Raw genomic sequence first — 15,697 nt, 5'->3', positions numbered from 1 at the left:
TTTGGCACAGGTGTGTATTTTTATTGGAATTTTACTATTTCACCCCCATTTCCTTTAATAAATCTATGTCACACCAGTAACACACAATAGTTCCTCTCAATAATGTTCCCATTGAAACCCATTAAAACTGCTATTTTAAATCCCAGGGCCGTTTAACTATAACATGATGCAATCTTTGTTTTCAAGCTTTAATTCTGTTGGCAAGGCTTCAGAATGTACATTTTTACTATTTTTTTTACTAGATGTGCCATTTTCTCCAGTTTTCTGCTTCTGCATATTATAGAGGCAATTAGATAAAAATAAAAAAAGTGTGTGTGTGCTTGTAATATTTAAGAGAGAAAAACTGAACTGCAAATCCCTAAATCTGTCGCTGCGCCGGAGCAAACTCTCTCTTAAAGCTCATCTCTGGAGATTTCTCCTCACAGTTGGAACGCGACTTGTTTGGATTTATCGCTTCGATGTTTCTAGCAGTTTTAGTGTTCATAAACTAACTCTATAACATTTTTTTTTGGTTTCACTTTTTAAACGTTTTTTACTTCAACAATAATCTGCCATGGGTCTTTAAAATGAGACGAATCTTAGGGGATTAGTTCACTAAAAATAAACATTCTGTCATCATTTGCTCGCCCTCAAGTTGTTTCAAACCTGTATGCATTTCTTTCTTCTGTTGAACCAAACAGTTGATTGGACAGTATTTTTTTCATGCTTGTGTGTGTGTGTGTGTGTGTGCAGGGCCTGTGGCATGACGACAGCAGCAGTGTGTCAGTAGAGTACAGTGTTGGCGAGTGGCTCCAGAAGCTCGGGCTCCAGCATTATGAGGAAGGGCTCCTGCACAACGGCTGGGACGACCTGGAGTTCCTGAGGTACGAGACTCTGACTCTCACAGCTTAAAGAGTCTTTCTGTTAGCGCTCACACTGGAGGATCCACTCTGAGTAGTAGAAACAGCCGGCGTGTGTGTGTGTGTTTGATCCCACTGGTTCGTTCACTTCATTCTCACTGATGGAACCACACAAAGACATTATACACTGCAAAAAATGCTTTTCTTACTCAGTATTTTTGTCTTGTTTCCAGTCCAAAAATCTAACTTTTCTCAAATCAAGATGTATTTACTAAAGTAGTAAAAGGCCATAAGATTTTATGTCCTGTTTTCCGGGGAAATTAATCAAAATTAAGTGAGTTGATGCTTTAAAAGAAGCAAAATTATCTAACAATGGGGTGAGAAAAATAATCTAGTTTCTGTTTGAATTAAGATTAGATCAAATAATATTTTTCTGACCCCATTGGCAGATAATTTTACTTTTTTTAAGCATCAACTCACTTAATTTTGATTAATTTCCCTGGAAAACAGGACATAATATCTAATGGCATTTTACTCATCTAGTAAATGCACCTTGTTTAAAGAATATTTTTAATATTTGGACTGAAAACAAGACAAAAATACTGAGTAAGAAAAGCGTTTTCTGCAGTGTGCCGAGTTCCCTCACGCAGCGCATTTACTGGAAACACATGAGAAAACACAATTTAACAATCAATAAATGACTTGATTGATGAACTCAGTTCTTTTTTTCATATGCTTTCGTGAATGCAAAAACATAACATAATGCAAACAATAATACATCATACCTGGAAATACATGAGAAAACACCAAACTGACGTGAGTTCTTGGTCATCCGCTCACAAAACTAATCATACATGTACAAATAATCAAAGCGAATGTTCAGAAAGAAAAGAAATACAGCAAATTCCATATACATGTGATATGCATATACAACACATGAAAGACAATTATTCGTCAGTTATCTTTATCACTCCAACATGAAATAAAAGAATCTCAAACACATTTCTAATGAGATATGTTTGACTTTGAAGGAAAATAAAGTTATATGTACCAAGATGAGAGAAATTCAGCTGACGTCACACATTTCTTACATCATTTCTTAAATTCCCTCCACTTAGAGCCATTTTATACACATTAACATTAAACAATGAAATTGCTTTACAACTAGAACAGGCATTTTGGCACAATTCATAATTCATTCACAATTTCATTGGTCAATTTTCTACTACTCAGAGCTGATCGTGGCCCCAAGAATGATCACTCGACTACTTTTCCATTCCCACCATCAGGGAACGAGGGTTACGTCAGTAATAAAGACATTCACTCTTGTGTTGGTTTAAACACGTATGACTGACTTCTGAGGAACACAAACACTGCTTTGCTTGAAGTCTCAGTGAACTCAAGTTTTCAAGCTTCAAAAAAATGCAGAAATCCAGAAGCACCATTAAAGTATCATAACTCTTCACAAATGTTGCTGATGAAAGTCCTAGGGTAACTTCACCTGTGTTATAGTGGCAGTTCTTACTCGTCACAGACGTCAGTCAAAAACACAATTAAACACAGAAATATGCAACAGTTGTGTTGGCTCCTGTATGCTGTGATATTGCACTTGTTAAACCTTTATCTTGTGTTACCTTAAACCTTCAAACACAAGTTTTATCCATAACTGACAGACAATATGGAAAGAAATCTGTTTCTCCCTTATTTCCTTTCCTTTGAGCGTAGCCATTAAAGAAACAGAACAGACATTATACACCACAAAACATGGGAAATAATACTGAAATATATATAAACACAGGAAATATCAGAATTGCCTCTCAAATAAAATTATCCTTTCAGTTATTACTTGCTAAATCCACACTCTATGCAAACACTAATACTATACAGATTATTGAGATTATATATATATATAATTGGCTCTTACAAATGTGGTCATGTAGGTTTTAAATTTTTGTTATTGGTTATTTATCTTATTTTTAGTAGCTTTCCAACTGTGTATTTTTTATTTAATGTCTATTAAAGTTTGCCAGTGTCATTTTGTTTTCTGACAAAATAAAAGCGGTGTGGTTTAATGTTTAAAAACCATCAAGATTGGTTTTGTAATTTGTACTGTTGTTTTGTAAGATAAAATGATGATGATTATTATTATTAAAAAATATATATTTTACAGTACAGTAGGGTTAGTATTATTACTGTAATATAGTCATTATTATTGGTTTATTTAATTAATTTAATTTTATAAAATATAAAAATGTAAAAGGTGCAAAATGCCTTTGAGAAATGTAGTTAGTCATGTAGTATCCAATTTTTTTTATTAGTTATTTAACCTATTTTAAGTAGGTTTCCTACTGTGTACTTTTAATTTAATGTCTATTAAAGTCAGTATCATTTGGTTTTCCGCCAAAATAAAAGTTCTGTGGAATAATGTTTGAAAACAATTAAGACAGCCATAAATATCAGTATTGTAATTTTACTGTTGTTCTGTATTAGTTTTAGTTATAATTATCAAATATTTTTATTTTACAGTACAGTGTAGTACAGTATTATGACTATAATACTATGAAATAAGATTTAATTTTTGTAATTTAATAAAATATAAATGGTAAAATATTCAATATTGTAATAAAAATATTAAAAGGTGCAAATTGCAAAAGCACCATAAAAGTATCATAACCTTTCACAAATGTTGTGAGTCATGTAGCTTTCCGATTTTTTAATCAGTAATTTATCCTTTTAGAAGGTTTCCCGTGCGTTTTTAACTTAATGTCTATTAAAGTTCATCAGTGTCACATTACTCAGGTGTAAAATATCACGTAATCCCTGCTATGTTTCTCAGTGGTGCTTAAAGCCAATCATAGCCGATTGTGATTGAGATTTTCATAATTCATTAGTTAGAATTCAGAGCTGGATTGATTATACAAAGATGAAACCATCATCCAATCACGTGTCTTTCCTGCAGTGACATCACAGAGGAGGATCTGGAGGAGGCGGGCATCCGTGACCCCGCCCATAAGAAGATCCTATTGGCCAGTCTAAAGCAACAACAGCAGCAGAAGTGAGCCAATCCCAATCCAGCTCGGACTGAACTTTGCACTGGTAGAATGTTACCTGGTTTTAATTTAATCTGATGTAGTTTGTGATATTATTTAAACAAGTCGACGTGTCAAAAGGATGTTTCACTACAGCCCCGCCCTCCACTTCCTGTCGTCTGTAGGAAGTGACATCATCAGAACATTCCTGAAGTGTTAGTTATTAATAACAGTTTGTTTTTCATGCATGTTTCATGACTTTAAAGGAAAGGGAAATAAGCCAAAATCAGCCGTGACTTGAAGCAGTGTGTGTGTTCGTGTGTGTTTGTCAACGTTCGTTTCTCTTGGTTCAGTGTGTCATTCATTTGGAAGCATTTACAATCCCATCATCCTGCACAGATGTTTGGTGTGAGGGAAAGATGGCTATAACACAATCCTCTCACCAGGTGGCGCTGCACCATCATGATGATTGGAGAGAATTCAAGAGAGGAAACGGTTAAATTCATATATTACATGTGAATCTTTTTCTATTTGCTCATTGATTCTGATGTGAGATTCAAACGCTGATGAATTTCTAAAAGAGTCGAGTGTGTTTCTCAATCTCAAGATGAGTTTAGTTCAGTTCAAAGCACTCCGTGTCTTTCTGTTTTCATCACAATAGCTTTCTTTGTTTTATTTAACAAGTCTTTAATGTTATAATTATGGGTGTTTCTCCTAAAATGCATGTAGCAGAATTATTCTAGATATCAATTATTTGTGTATTAAGTTTTAACTTAAGAAGTTTTTCCCCTTTCATTCATTTATTTGCTGTATAATCATTTTTAACAGTTTAACTCAATTGTTGTAAGTTAATATTTGTGTTTGACCGCTAAATGACTGTCCTTTTAATGTTTGTTCTTTTCTTTTTTTTTAGTTTAATAAAAACTACAGTTATGTTCAGTAAAAGAACGTTTCTCACAAACATTTTGTGGAATTTGAAATTACATTTGTAAGTATATTTATATAAGCAAATGTAATTATCAGCATAAATAAACTGAAATTTATAATCTATAAACCATGATTTATAGATTATCATTCAATACATTACAAACCAAGAAACCTAAATAAATTAGAGTGATTACATGTTATTGTTTTTTGTAAAAATAACTAAAATATACAGTAATTTTCATATATAATATTTAGTAAAATTATTACATAGTCAGCAATATTTCATCAGATCAAGTGTGTGTGAAATGCTGCAGGATTTTTCTCAATGTCTTTTGATCAACTGGATCTGCATTAACAAAAGTCTTAAGGAAAAAAAGTTACGTTCTTCATTTAAATTCTAAGTTTGTTAGAATGTTCCTAAATGCAGTTCTTAATCGCGTCTCGGATATTGTTGTTTCCTTAAGGCGAGACACAGATTTTGGGCTTTTTGGCTTTTCATGAAGTGTTTTATCAGTCTAATGGAAAGAAAACATCCCATAATAGAACTTTTAAGTGTATCTTTTATAACGCCATCTATTTGCATCTGTAAATTTAAATTTCAGGACATATCTTAAAAAGCCGTGTTCTCAAAATGAGTTTTGTCCTCCACTTCAGCAGCACTTACATACACCAAAACTTACAGCTTTATTCATATCTATATTCTGAAGGATTTTACTGAAGGGTTTCTTCATATTTAATTTGTCTGATTTTATACAACATTTTATTCCAAAAATGGTGTAAATATTATTATTTTTTCTGGCTGTTGACTATTTTCTGATGTATGGAGTGATAAAAAGAGATATCCAAAATCCCCTCTGTATAAACCTTTGACTCTAATATGTAAAATAAATTAAAGAAGAATTCTGAACCTGGCTTTATCCAATGTTCAGATTTTTGTTCTAGAAATTTAAGCAAATAAGTTCATATTTATTTAGGTAATGCTTCATTTGTTTTTAAACATAACTTTTCAGAAAACTTGTAAAATATATATTTTTTTACAATGCTTAATGTAATCAATCACCTGGGGAAGTGTGGGGATATCTAGTAGTTATGTTTTACTCTATTCCTCTAGGGTGTCTGGTATTGAGAATAAAATGACATGCTATTGTCTGATTGCTATCGTCTAACAAATTCAAAATTACATCATTCATAAATCTGGAGTTCCAAAACATGAGAAAGTTGTCATCACTTTATATGATGAACAGATTGAGTTTAGGCTTTTATTCACAAATAAACTGATCAGCAGAAGATAGTTTTTCAGAATGTAATTCAAGCATTTTAAAACAAAATTTCTAACGTTTGTGTGCAAATGACACTTGCTTTGATTTTTTGTAACGTGTAAGTTCTTGTTTTCAAAATAGAAATTGTAAAATAATTCCTCATCACTTGATGCTGTAATATTCTGTGCGTCCACTGATCAGATGAAGTGAATGCGAGATCAGACTGGACATGTTCATTTTAACTGTCTTTATTTTGTCATTTTTATGGATTATATACAGCAGATCATTCATGAAACACATGGCGTGCACTGGAGCCAGTAAACATTAAAAAAAGAAGAAACTACATCGTATTTATATTAATATTTACAAAATATTTCTCAATAAAAGCCTAGCTTAAAAAAACATCCCAATATTTTTTTTTCCTTTTTTTTTTTTTTCCTTCAATAAATTAACTACAAGTGGCTTAACTATGCTTGTTTCTGGGGTCACACACACACACTCACACACACACACACACACACACTCAAGAGCTTCAGTGAGGAACCACATGATGAATTCATCAGTGAGAGGAAAGACGTCTCTACGCCGCTTCACGGATGCGATTTCTTGTCCTGAAGCTCCTGCTGGACTAAATGTTTCTGGATCTTCAATTAAGAGGAAATGAAGAACTAATTTACTGACAATGAGCATTCACTCAAGCGCTGATGATGCAGATCTTCAGGGTTAAAGATCCTCTTGTGAACCATAAAGAGAGAAACATCGCAGCTGCAAGAGATGAACATAAAATGGACCGTAGAACAAACACACACTCACTCACATACACACACACACACACACACACAACAGAAGCGCCCACGAGTTCAACATGACAATAAATTAAACACTTTACAATAAGGTCTCATTTGTTGACTTTAGTTACTGCATCACTTAACATGAACTGATAATGTGAAATATATTATTAAAGCATTTATGAACCGTTCTTGATGTTAGGTTATGAAAATCACAGTTGCGTATTGTTTGATCATGTTCGTTTAAAAGCTGCACTCTTAAAAATAAAGGTTTCAAAAGTGACGTCATAGCAGAACCAAAACTGTTCTAATAATCTAAAGAACCTGTTGTGGAACGGGAAGTTCCGTAGATGTTTAAGGTTTGATGCCAATATTGAACCTTTATTTGAACAAATACAACTTTTAATGTTAAAAATTTATTATTATAATTGACATCAACATTAACTAAGATTATTAAATACTGTAGAACTATTAATTCCCTGTAAATTCTAATGGTAATAAGGTTCATTAGTTAACATGAACTAAGAAATAACAATACTTCTACAGCATTTATTAATCTTAGTTCATATTAATTTCAACATTTACTAATACATTATTAAAATCAAAGGTTGTATTTGTTAACATTAATTAATGCATTAACTAACATGAACAAATGATGAACAGCTGTATTTTATTAACTAACATTATTAAAGATTTATAAATACAGTAACACATGTATTGCTCATTGTTAGTTCATGTTAGTTAATGCATTAATTAATGTTAACTAATGAACCTTATTGTAAAGTGTTAATGTTCTAATTAGTTAAACAAGAGCATGCCAAACTAAACTGAAATACACTCTTGACTCTGTAAGGAGAAAGGTTTTAAATGATTGCATTAGACTAGTGATAAACGAGCTGCTTAATCCATACAATTTAATTAAAATTAAAACAAACTTAATTAATTTAAACTAAATCCGTAAAATGATCCCCTTTGCGGTTCCACATAGAACCTCGTTTACACTGTATTTTAAGGTGTCATTGTTACAGTGTGTACTTACTATAGAGTTAGGGTAGGATTAGGGTTTGCTTGAGGGTTAGTTGCATTTAATTATGCATAATTTACTGTTATTACTATGGTAAGTACATGTACTGTACTGATAAAGTATCTTTATGAGCTGCTTAATTCATACAATTTAATTAAAATTAAAACTAAATTAAAAGCAAACCCATAAAATGATCCTCTTTAAGGTTCCATCAGTTCTCAGTATCTGTACTAACACATGCGCATTCAGTCCAGAGTACTCTCTGAAAGATGCTGGGTTGTTTTAACATAAGTTTGGGTCAAACGCAAACATTGGATTAAAAATGCAATTTCAAATTTTAACCCAACGTTTGGGTTTGTCCATATTTGACCCAAACTTATGTTAAAACAACCCAGCACCTTCAGAGTGCACTTGATGCAGAGATGTGAGTGTTAACTAGCGTCAGCACATGAGACCTTATCGCCGGCGTGAACATGGAGTCCAGTTCTACACGAGTGACCCAGTTCTACACGGAGGAGCGCTGGGACCTCTAGAAGAGGTTGGTCTTGATTGTGTTGGGTTTCCGGTGGAAGGTGGACAGAACGCCGGCGAACGGGCCGGACGCCACACTGTCCGCGGGCTGCCAGGCCTTCAGCAGGTCCGGCGTGGGTCCGGCCGAGCCGAGGCTGGGCCACGGCGAGCTCTTCAGGCCCTGGTGGAGCGAGGGCGAGATGGAGGCGCTGGTGAAGCCGGAGCCGGAGCCGGAGACGGGGCTCGGACTGAGGCTGCCGGTGCCGGGACTCCCCATGTTCCCGGATCCGGGAAGAGACGCGGTGCTGTCGGGGGTCGGGCTGCACGTCGACTCTTTGGACTCGTCATCCTCAGATGAAGAGCGGGTCTCTCCGGGCTTCTTGGTGCCGGTCGCTCCTTTAGAGTTGGCGGCGCGCTCCTGTTTACGAAACTTGGCCCGTCGGTTCTGGAACCAAACCTGAGGAAGAGCCACGACATCATTCAGGATTACACTTCCTAGAGGATTGATGTTCATGTTTTTGTCAATTAAATGATATTATCAGATACAATTGTTTGATTTTAATTATGATACACTCTTAAAAATACAGAATTAATGTTCATTTTTAAGTCAAGTCACCTGTTTTATAAAATACAGATTGTTTTAAAGCAGCTTTACAGAGATAACAGGAAAATAATGCAACAGAGTTTGTTTCTGTACAGCAGATCTGGAAGAAAACAGAGTCACAGTCCAGCTGAAGTTCAGCGAGGGTTCATTTCTGTTGTAAAAAAGCTATTCATTTATATAACACATATCCTCATCGATATGTGTATTTTGTCAAATGTCTGTATGTATTCCTGCAATAAATAAATAAAAATGAAAGAGCATTACATTTGTTAGAGTATTAATATTCCCTTTTAGTCTATTACATGATATTAACAGATATCAAATTTAGATTTTAATTATGTTACATTCTTAAAAGTAAAGGTTCTTTATCAGCAGTGATGTTCCATGAAGAACCTTTAACATCCTGAAGGATCTTTCAAATATAAATGGTTCTTTTATGATTCTATTGCATTGCTACAAAAAACCCTGTTGAAAGCTTTATTTTTAAGACGCTGAATTTGAACTATAAGATGAATAAATGCTTTAGGTTACTCTTAAATATTTTGGTTACTCTTTATTTTAAGGTGTCATTGTTACTGTGTAATTATATATTTCAATACTGAGTAATATTACGAATTTTCTTTCTTTCTTTCAGTATCGATGGGTCAATGTAGAACCTTTAACATCCTAAAAGTTCTTTAAAATATTCCTCACACTACAGAATTAGAACTATATATATTTCTAATATAGATAATATAGATATAATATAGGACTATATGTTATTTTAAGGTTCTTTGAAGAAAAAAGTGATTCTATTGCATCGCTGCAAAAAACATAAATAAAAAATAAACCCTGTTGAACCATTATTCCTAAAACGCTGAATTTGAACTATAAGATTAATAAATGCTTTAGAAATATTTTGGTTACTCTTTATTTTAAGGTGTCATCGTTACAGCGTTATTATATATGTCAGTACTGAGTAATATTAATGAACTACTGTAAATGTACTTTTGGTTTAGTTGCATGTATTTAGGCCATGCATAATTTAGTACATGTACACACTAATAAAAAAATGCTGGGTTGTTTTAGCTCAATTTTGGGTCAAATATGGACAAACCCAAACGCTGGATTAAAAATGCAGTTTAAAAATGTAACCCAACGGCTGGGTTTGTCCATATTTGACCCAAAATTGGGTTAAAACGACCCAGCATTTTTAGGACACTGTAAAATAAAGCCTTACAAATATTTTTCATTGTGAAGTGTTACTAACGCGTATCTGCACGTGACCCAATGCAGCCGCTATAAATCTAAATTAATTACATTTGGAAGAGGCCCAAAATATCCATAGTCTGATATTTATTTTCATATGTTTTTGCACTCAGTGATGATTGTTGAACATGCGCCTCACCTGCACGCGCGCCTCGGTCAGGTCGATCTTCAGCGCGAGCTCCTCGCGCGTGTAAATGTCCGGGTAGTGCGTCTCCGCGAACACGCGCTCGAGCTCCTTCAGCTGCGAGCTCGTGAAGGTCGTGCGGATCCGCCGCTGCTTGCGCTTCTCGTTCAGACCGGACGGGTCCGAGAAGAACTTGTACGGGACTGAAAGATCAACGACACCGGGAGAGTCATGATGAAGACCTCCAATTTCACAGCAGTTCAGACAAACAAATTATTCTGTAAATGTTGCACATTTATGTCTGATTATTATTATTTTTAAATAAGAAAAAGGAATGGTTTTTGCGTTTCAATGGGTAGCAAATAAGTGCCATAAAATACATTTGAGGAATGACTCCGTGCATTTGTATTATTATGATTAGAATTATAATTAAATTATGCATTTTATTTAAAAACGACAGACTCACTATAAGTCACACATGTTCTGATGTGAAAATGCGATAATAACTACACAAGCCTGTAATGTACATTTACCGCACAGAAATATCTGGCGAGACAGGATCGTTTCTCATTTTCTTTTTCTGTCCAATAAACGCTCTTTTTAATTATAGATCCGTAACACATAATTCAATTAATTACTTTAAATTGATTTGCGCCTCAAATTATATGACACGAAATTTAGGCTAATTGAATTAAATTAAATTAGCCGAAAACGTAAAACTCGCAAAGCTACAGGATTCTCTTTTGATTTTTGCAACTGGGTGTAAATCAATTATCCAAATTAAAGATACATTTGTAGCCTTTCAAAGATACAAAATAACGGTTCTTTATCGGCATCGAAGAATCGATGGAATCAAACGATTCTTTATGAAAATGTTCACACTAATTAAAAAAAAACGGTTCACACTAATTGAAAAAAACAAACAAAAAACGGTTATTTTAGGAACTGATCGCCGAAAGTTCCAAATAACGTCATTAGAATTCTACGTTCTTTTGGAGCGTTTTTAAACAGTGAGTCATGACGTGTAAATCGCTACATTTAGAACGAGTTTTACATGTTAAACAAAGAAAAATGGTTAGTTTAGCATGATTAACACGCGCTTAACATTCCACACCTGTTATGTTCAAGTCGCATTGCATATGAAGTGTTTTAGCTCTCGCACATGCATGTGTGTGTGTGTGTGTGTGTGTGTGTGTGTGTCACCTGTGGAGTAGGGCGCGGGCTGGTGTTCTCTCAGCGCACCCAGCGCACAGCTGGCGGACCCGAGCGTCCCGCACCCCGGGCTGGAGCTGAACCCGTTCCGGATCGGGTTGTACTGGAACGCGTTGCTCTGACTGCACGAGTTAAAGTCCGCGTACGCCGACGCCTCCATCGCCGCCATGCAAGAGTCGTACGTGTTCAGATACGAGTAATCCATTTTGTACATGTGGAGGGCGGAATGATGGAGACGCAGGTGTGTGTGAAGGTCCGCTCGAGGAGTGTGTGTGTGTCTCGGTGTGTTCCGCGGCTCTGCTGCTCGGTGTGTTTATAATAAAGTTGGAGTCCGGGAGACAATGGCGAGGCGGTGGTCTGTGTTTGCATGACAATGTCTCAGTTCTGAGATCCTCCTCCCTCAACACACACACACACACACACACACACTCTCTCTCCATGCATCTCTAATGCACCTCCGCGTTAACCCTTTCCAACATCATCTGCTACACTTGTGCTTCACTATTTCATCTAATGCTCCTTTTTTGCATTTTATTTCTTGTTTAAACGAGACCTGGAGCGCGCATATTCCCTGCGCGCGCGCACATATAACTCTAAATAAATGACTATTAATGGCTATTAAGACTAATGGCATTAAGGCGAGGATGGGCAACTTTTCAAGAGCGGGTAAATGGGTCCGTCTTCCTCATGCTAAATGAATTGTGGGATTGTTTTAGCTTTAATGCGGCTCTGGTTGGTAGTGTGAGAAGTTTAATTTGATTTCGGGAATAATGGCCTTTATTTAAACCCCCAACGCTGCATTTAGGGGCCGAATGAAATAAAATGAGCGTAAAATTAAAATAAACGATGAAATACTAATTAATGATGACTTGAAGTCGTTAATTGCACGCGTTTATTCGATCTGTTTTCATCAGAGATGACTGGACGGAAACCTGCTGCTCACAGTCACGCGCATCTGTTCGCTGTCACTCACTATTACGCGCGAGCTTATCGAACTCTTTGAACAATATTAATTAGACATGGATATTATCCGTGCTGCTGTGGCGCATTATAAGGCTACGTGAAATCATCATATTTAACATAAAAATCACGTTTCAAAATTATGCAATAATAATCGCATTTAACGTAATCAAATCAGAAACAACATTTATTTTCATGCAGCTGAATATGTCATTTTTAACCATATGTGTCATGGATTCGTTTGACTTTTGACCCTGTAACCCTCTCTTTATGCGCGCGTAACCTGGTTATCCCGACGCGGCCCCGGGCGTGCGCGTCACGGCGCGTTTGGATGATTTCGGGTGACGCGCGTCTCAAACTTCATCCATCAGCGTCCGCATCACGAGCGCAGATTAACGACTGTACCGGGAAGTGACGAGATACACACGACAGCAACAAGTCTTCACGGACACCGGAACCTTTCAGCACGAGTTCGTCATCTCCGTACACACCTGAGGAGAGCTCCGAGCTCACCTGAGTGTGTGTGTGTGTGTGTGTGTGTGCGATTCAGAACGCGCTTTACATCTTGTTACAGATTTCATTGTTAAATACTCAATAGCAATGAAATATGCCATTTTTAATATACAACTTGACGAATGAATATAGGCTACTAATGTATTTAATATTCAAATAGTTTTTTTTTTAATGCAGTGGTTTCCCAAAACCATTTTCCCGTAGGAGATTTTAATCAAAATAACCATTTGTGCAGTGGAAATATTCTATGGATGTTAAAAGCCATCGATGCCAAATAAAGAAGCATAAACGAAATAAAACCATGTAAAATTAAATGAACTAATTGTCTGATTCGACTCACGGTTAATTTAGTATTTTACATCGTGCGCGTGTAATGAAAAATAAATGCTGACGTGACATATTGCGCGTTATTTCAGTCTATTATCTATTTTGCTGATCCAGTTTTCATTTTAATAAGACTTTTTGTTGAAATTAGCCTACATAAATGTTCAAACAAACAAATGAAAAAGTTTTGTTCGTACTAAATAGCAAGTGTCTCGCGCGCGCGCCCGGCGGGTTTCAGACGGGTCACTGTTTACGCGCGTGACACAGACGGGTCGCGTCTCATCCTTTCCCGATCCTTCATCCCCCTTTCTCTCTCTCTCATCAATCTCTCTCTCTCATTAGCTCAATCTGCATTCAGCAGTGATCGGTCACCGGGAGACACACGCACGCGCGCGCGCTCGCTGTAATGGCCCGAGCATCGGATGCGATTACTGTCAGCCAAACCAAACCAACCCAAACACAATTCAATTATCCCGGAGAGCACGAGACCCTGCGCTTTCCATTTATATATTTATTTTGCGCTCGGAAAATGCCCTTTTTTGTGATGGCAAAGCAAAATATGAGTGTTTTAGAACCACAGGAGAAATTAATGGAGGCTCTCGGACAGACAGTAAGTGCACTAATGTTAAACGCTGGTTAGTGTAACTATCGATCAACAACAGCATGCCAGAATCCATCAAAAAATGAAGAGCAGCGCGCTCGGCCTGAGCCGTTCTTCAGCTGTCAATCACAGACCTCAGCTGTCAATCACAGCACAGTTATTTACACAAGCGCCATGAATGAGAAAGAGCCTCGTTACTGTTTCCGCTAATCGCCGATGAATTTTAAAGCTGCTGGTCTCATGGGTCGCTCGGATCGGGATTAGAGCCCATTTTCAAGACAAACACTCGGATTTGAAAGTCAGATGTGCGCGAGCGTCTTTGAAGAGATTAACGCATGTGTGCGCTGGTTAACACGGGCAACCGGGATCAGTTCCCCGGCAAACTCACCCCTGACACCGAGCTGAAGAGCCCGTGTGTCCGGCTCTGACTTCTGATCCACAGGAGAAACACTTTCACACCAACTGAACTGTTGCGTTCAAATCCTCTGCTGAAACACGCGGGAAATACCATAGATTTACACGACTGAGTGTTCAAATGAGCAAAGACTGTTCAAAATCCAACTGTCAAATTTGTACAAATTCTAAATTAAAACTCCAACTGTCAAATAAAAAACAATAAAAAATCAAATAATCTCCAACTGTCAAAATTGAAATAGTTCTAAATTCAAACTCAAACTGTCAAAATTTAAAAAATGATAAATTCAAACTCCAACTGTCAAAAAATAAATAAATAAAACAATCAAAATTCAAATCCCAACTGTCAAAATTCAAATTTAAACTGCCAAACAACCTATTTCTAATCCATTAAGACTCATGTATTGCAATTTGCTCTGTCAAAATAACTATAATAATCATTTGATCTCATTTAAATGATTAAAAAAAGATTGAAAAAAAGATTGATTGACAGCATTAAGTTTGTTATTAAGAAAATTTGTTATTAAGAAAATAATCTCCAAAAATATTGTGACGGTTTTTCCTATTCACAATATAGAAATTAACCTCCTGGGATTCTATTTTTCTTATAGGCTTTAAATTTGGTTACACTTTATTTTAAGGCAATATTAATTAACTACATGTACTTATAGAGTTACAGTTTGGGTTTGGTAGGGTTAGTTACTATATACATAATTTACTGCTATTACTATAGTAAGTACATGTAGAAACGTATAACTACGTCATCTTAAAGCGTTACCAAATATTTTCTATAACATACAAATGTGCGATCCATTTTTGTAGAATTCTTTAATCAAGTCGATTAATTGAAACGGTCACAATTAACCATGTCTAAATATGGAACAATTATATGAAATATAGAAAACTAAACGGGACTTTAAATATCTGAGGTGGTTTTGACCAGAGATGCTCTTACCAACGTCAGAAAATTCTCAACTAGCTAAACTGTAATATATATATATATGTATATATTCATGATTTATCATCACAACTTTTTTTTTCTTTTGTCAAATCTAGATAATTAATGTGGTTGAGATAATATTTTGAATTTCTATTTATTAAACCAATGTCCATTATATTAACTAAAAATTTTAAGGCAACCAGGTTACTTACTTTTTTTAAAAGTTAAACCAACGTTTGTTTGTTTTTACAGTGGAAAACTGACGTCATTTTATTAATGAAAAAACAAACTCCGCATCAGATGTAGCGGTTCTGTCTGTCTGTGTGTGTAGTGTGTGTATAGTGTGTATAGTGTGTAGTGGCAGCAGCTGGAGAGCCAGTA

General features: G+C 35.7%; 2 protein-coding genes across 2 annotated transcripts in view; one reads left to right on the top strand and one right to left on the bottom strand.

Moving 5' to 3' along the window:
• The window catches only part of inppl1a (inositol polyphosphate phosphatase-like 1a), a 47,282-nt gene extending 39,946 nt beyond the window's left edge, over positions 1 to 7,336 (top strand). The window contains exons 26-27 of the mRNA XM_079886484.1: positions 733 to 863; positions 3,799 to 7,336. Coding sequence (XP_079742610.1) covers positions 733 to 863; positions 3,799 to 3,898 — 231 coding nt within the window. The 3' untranslated portion in view covers positions 3,899 to 7,336. The remainder of the gene's footprint in view (positions 1 to 732; positions 864 to 3,798) is intronic.
• A 404-nt stretch (positions 7,337 to 7,740) lies between these two features.
• On the bottom strand, positions 7,741 to 14,706 carry phox2a (paired like homeobox 2A). The gene is made up of 3 exons (XM_079886069.1): positions 11,556 to 14,706; positions 10,368 to 10,555; positions 7,741 to 8,833 (listed from the first exon to the last, which is right to left on the bottom strand). The coding sequence occupies exons 1-3, from the start codon at positions 11,776 to 11,778 to the stop codon at positions 8,396 to 8,398; spliced, it is 849 nt and encodes a 282-aa protein (XP_079742195.1). The 5' UTR covers positions 11,779 to 14,706; the 3' UTR covers positions 7,741 to 8,395.
• Between the last annotated feature and the right edge of the window lie 991 nt (positions 14,707 to 15,697).

Source organism: Squalius cephalus (assembly GCF_949319135.1).
Source record: "Squalius cephalus genome assembly, chromosome: 11".
Lineage (NCBI taxonomy): Eukaryota > Metazoa > Chordata > Actinopteri > Cypriniformes > Leuciscidae > Squalius > Squalius cephalus.
This window is presented reverse-complemented; position numbering and strand designations above follow the sequence as displayed.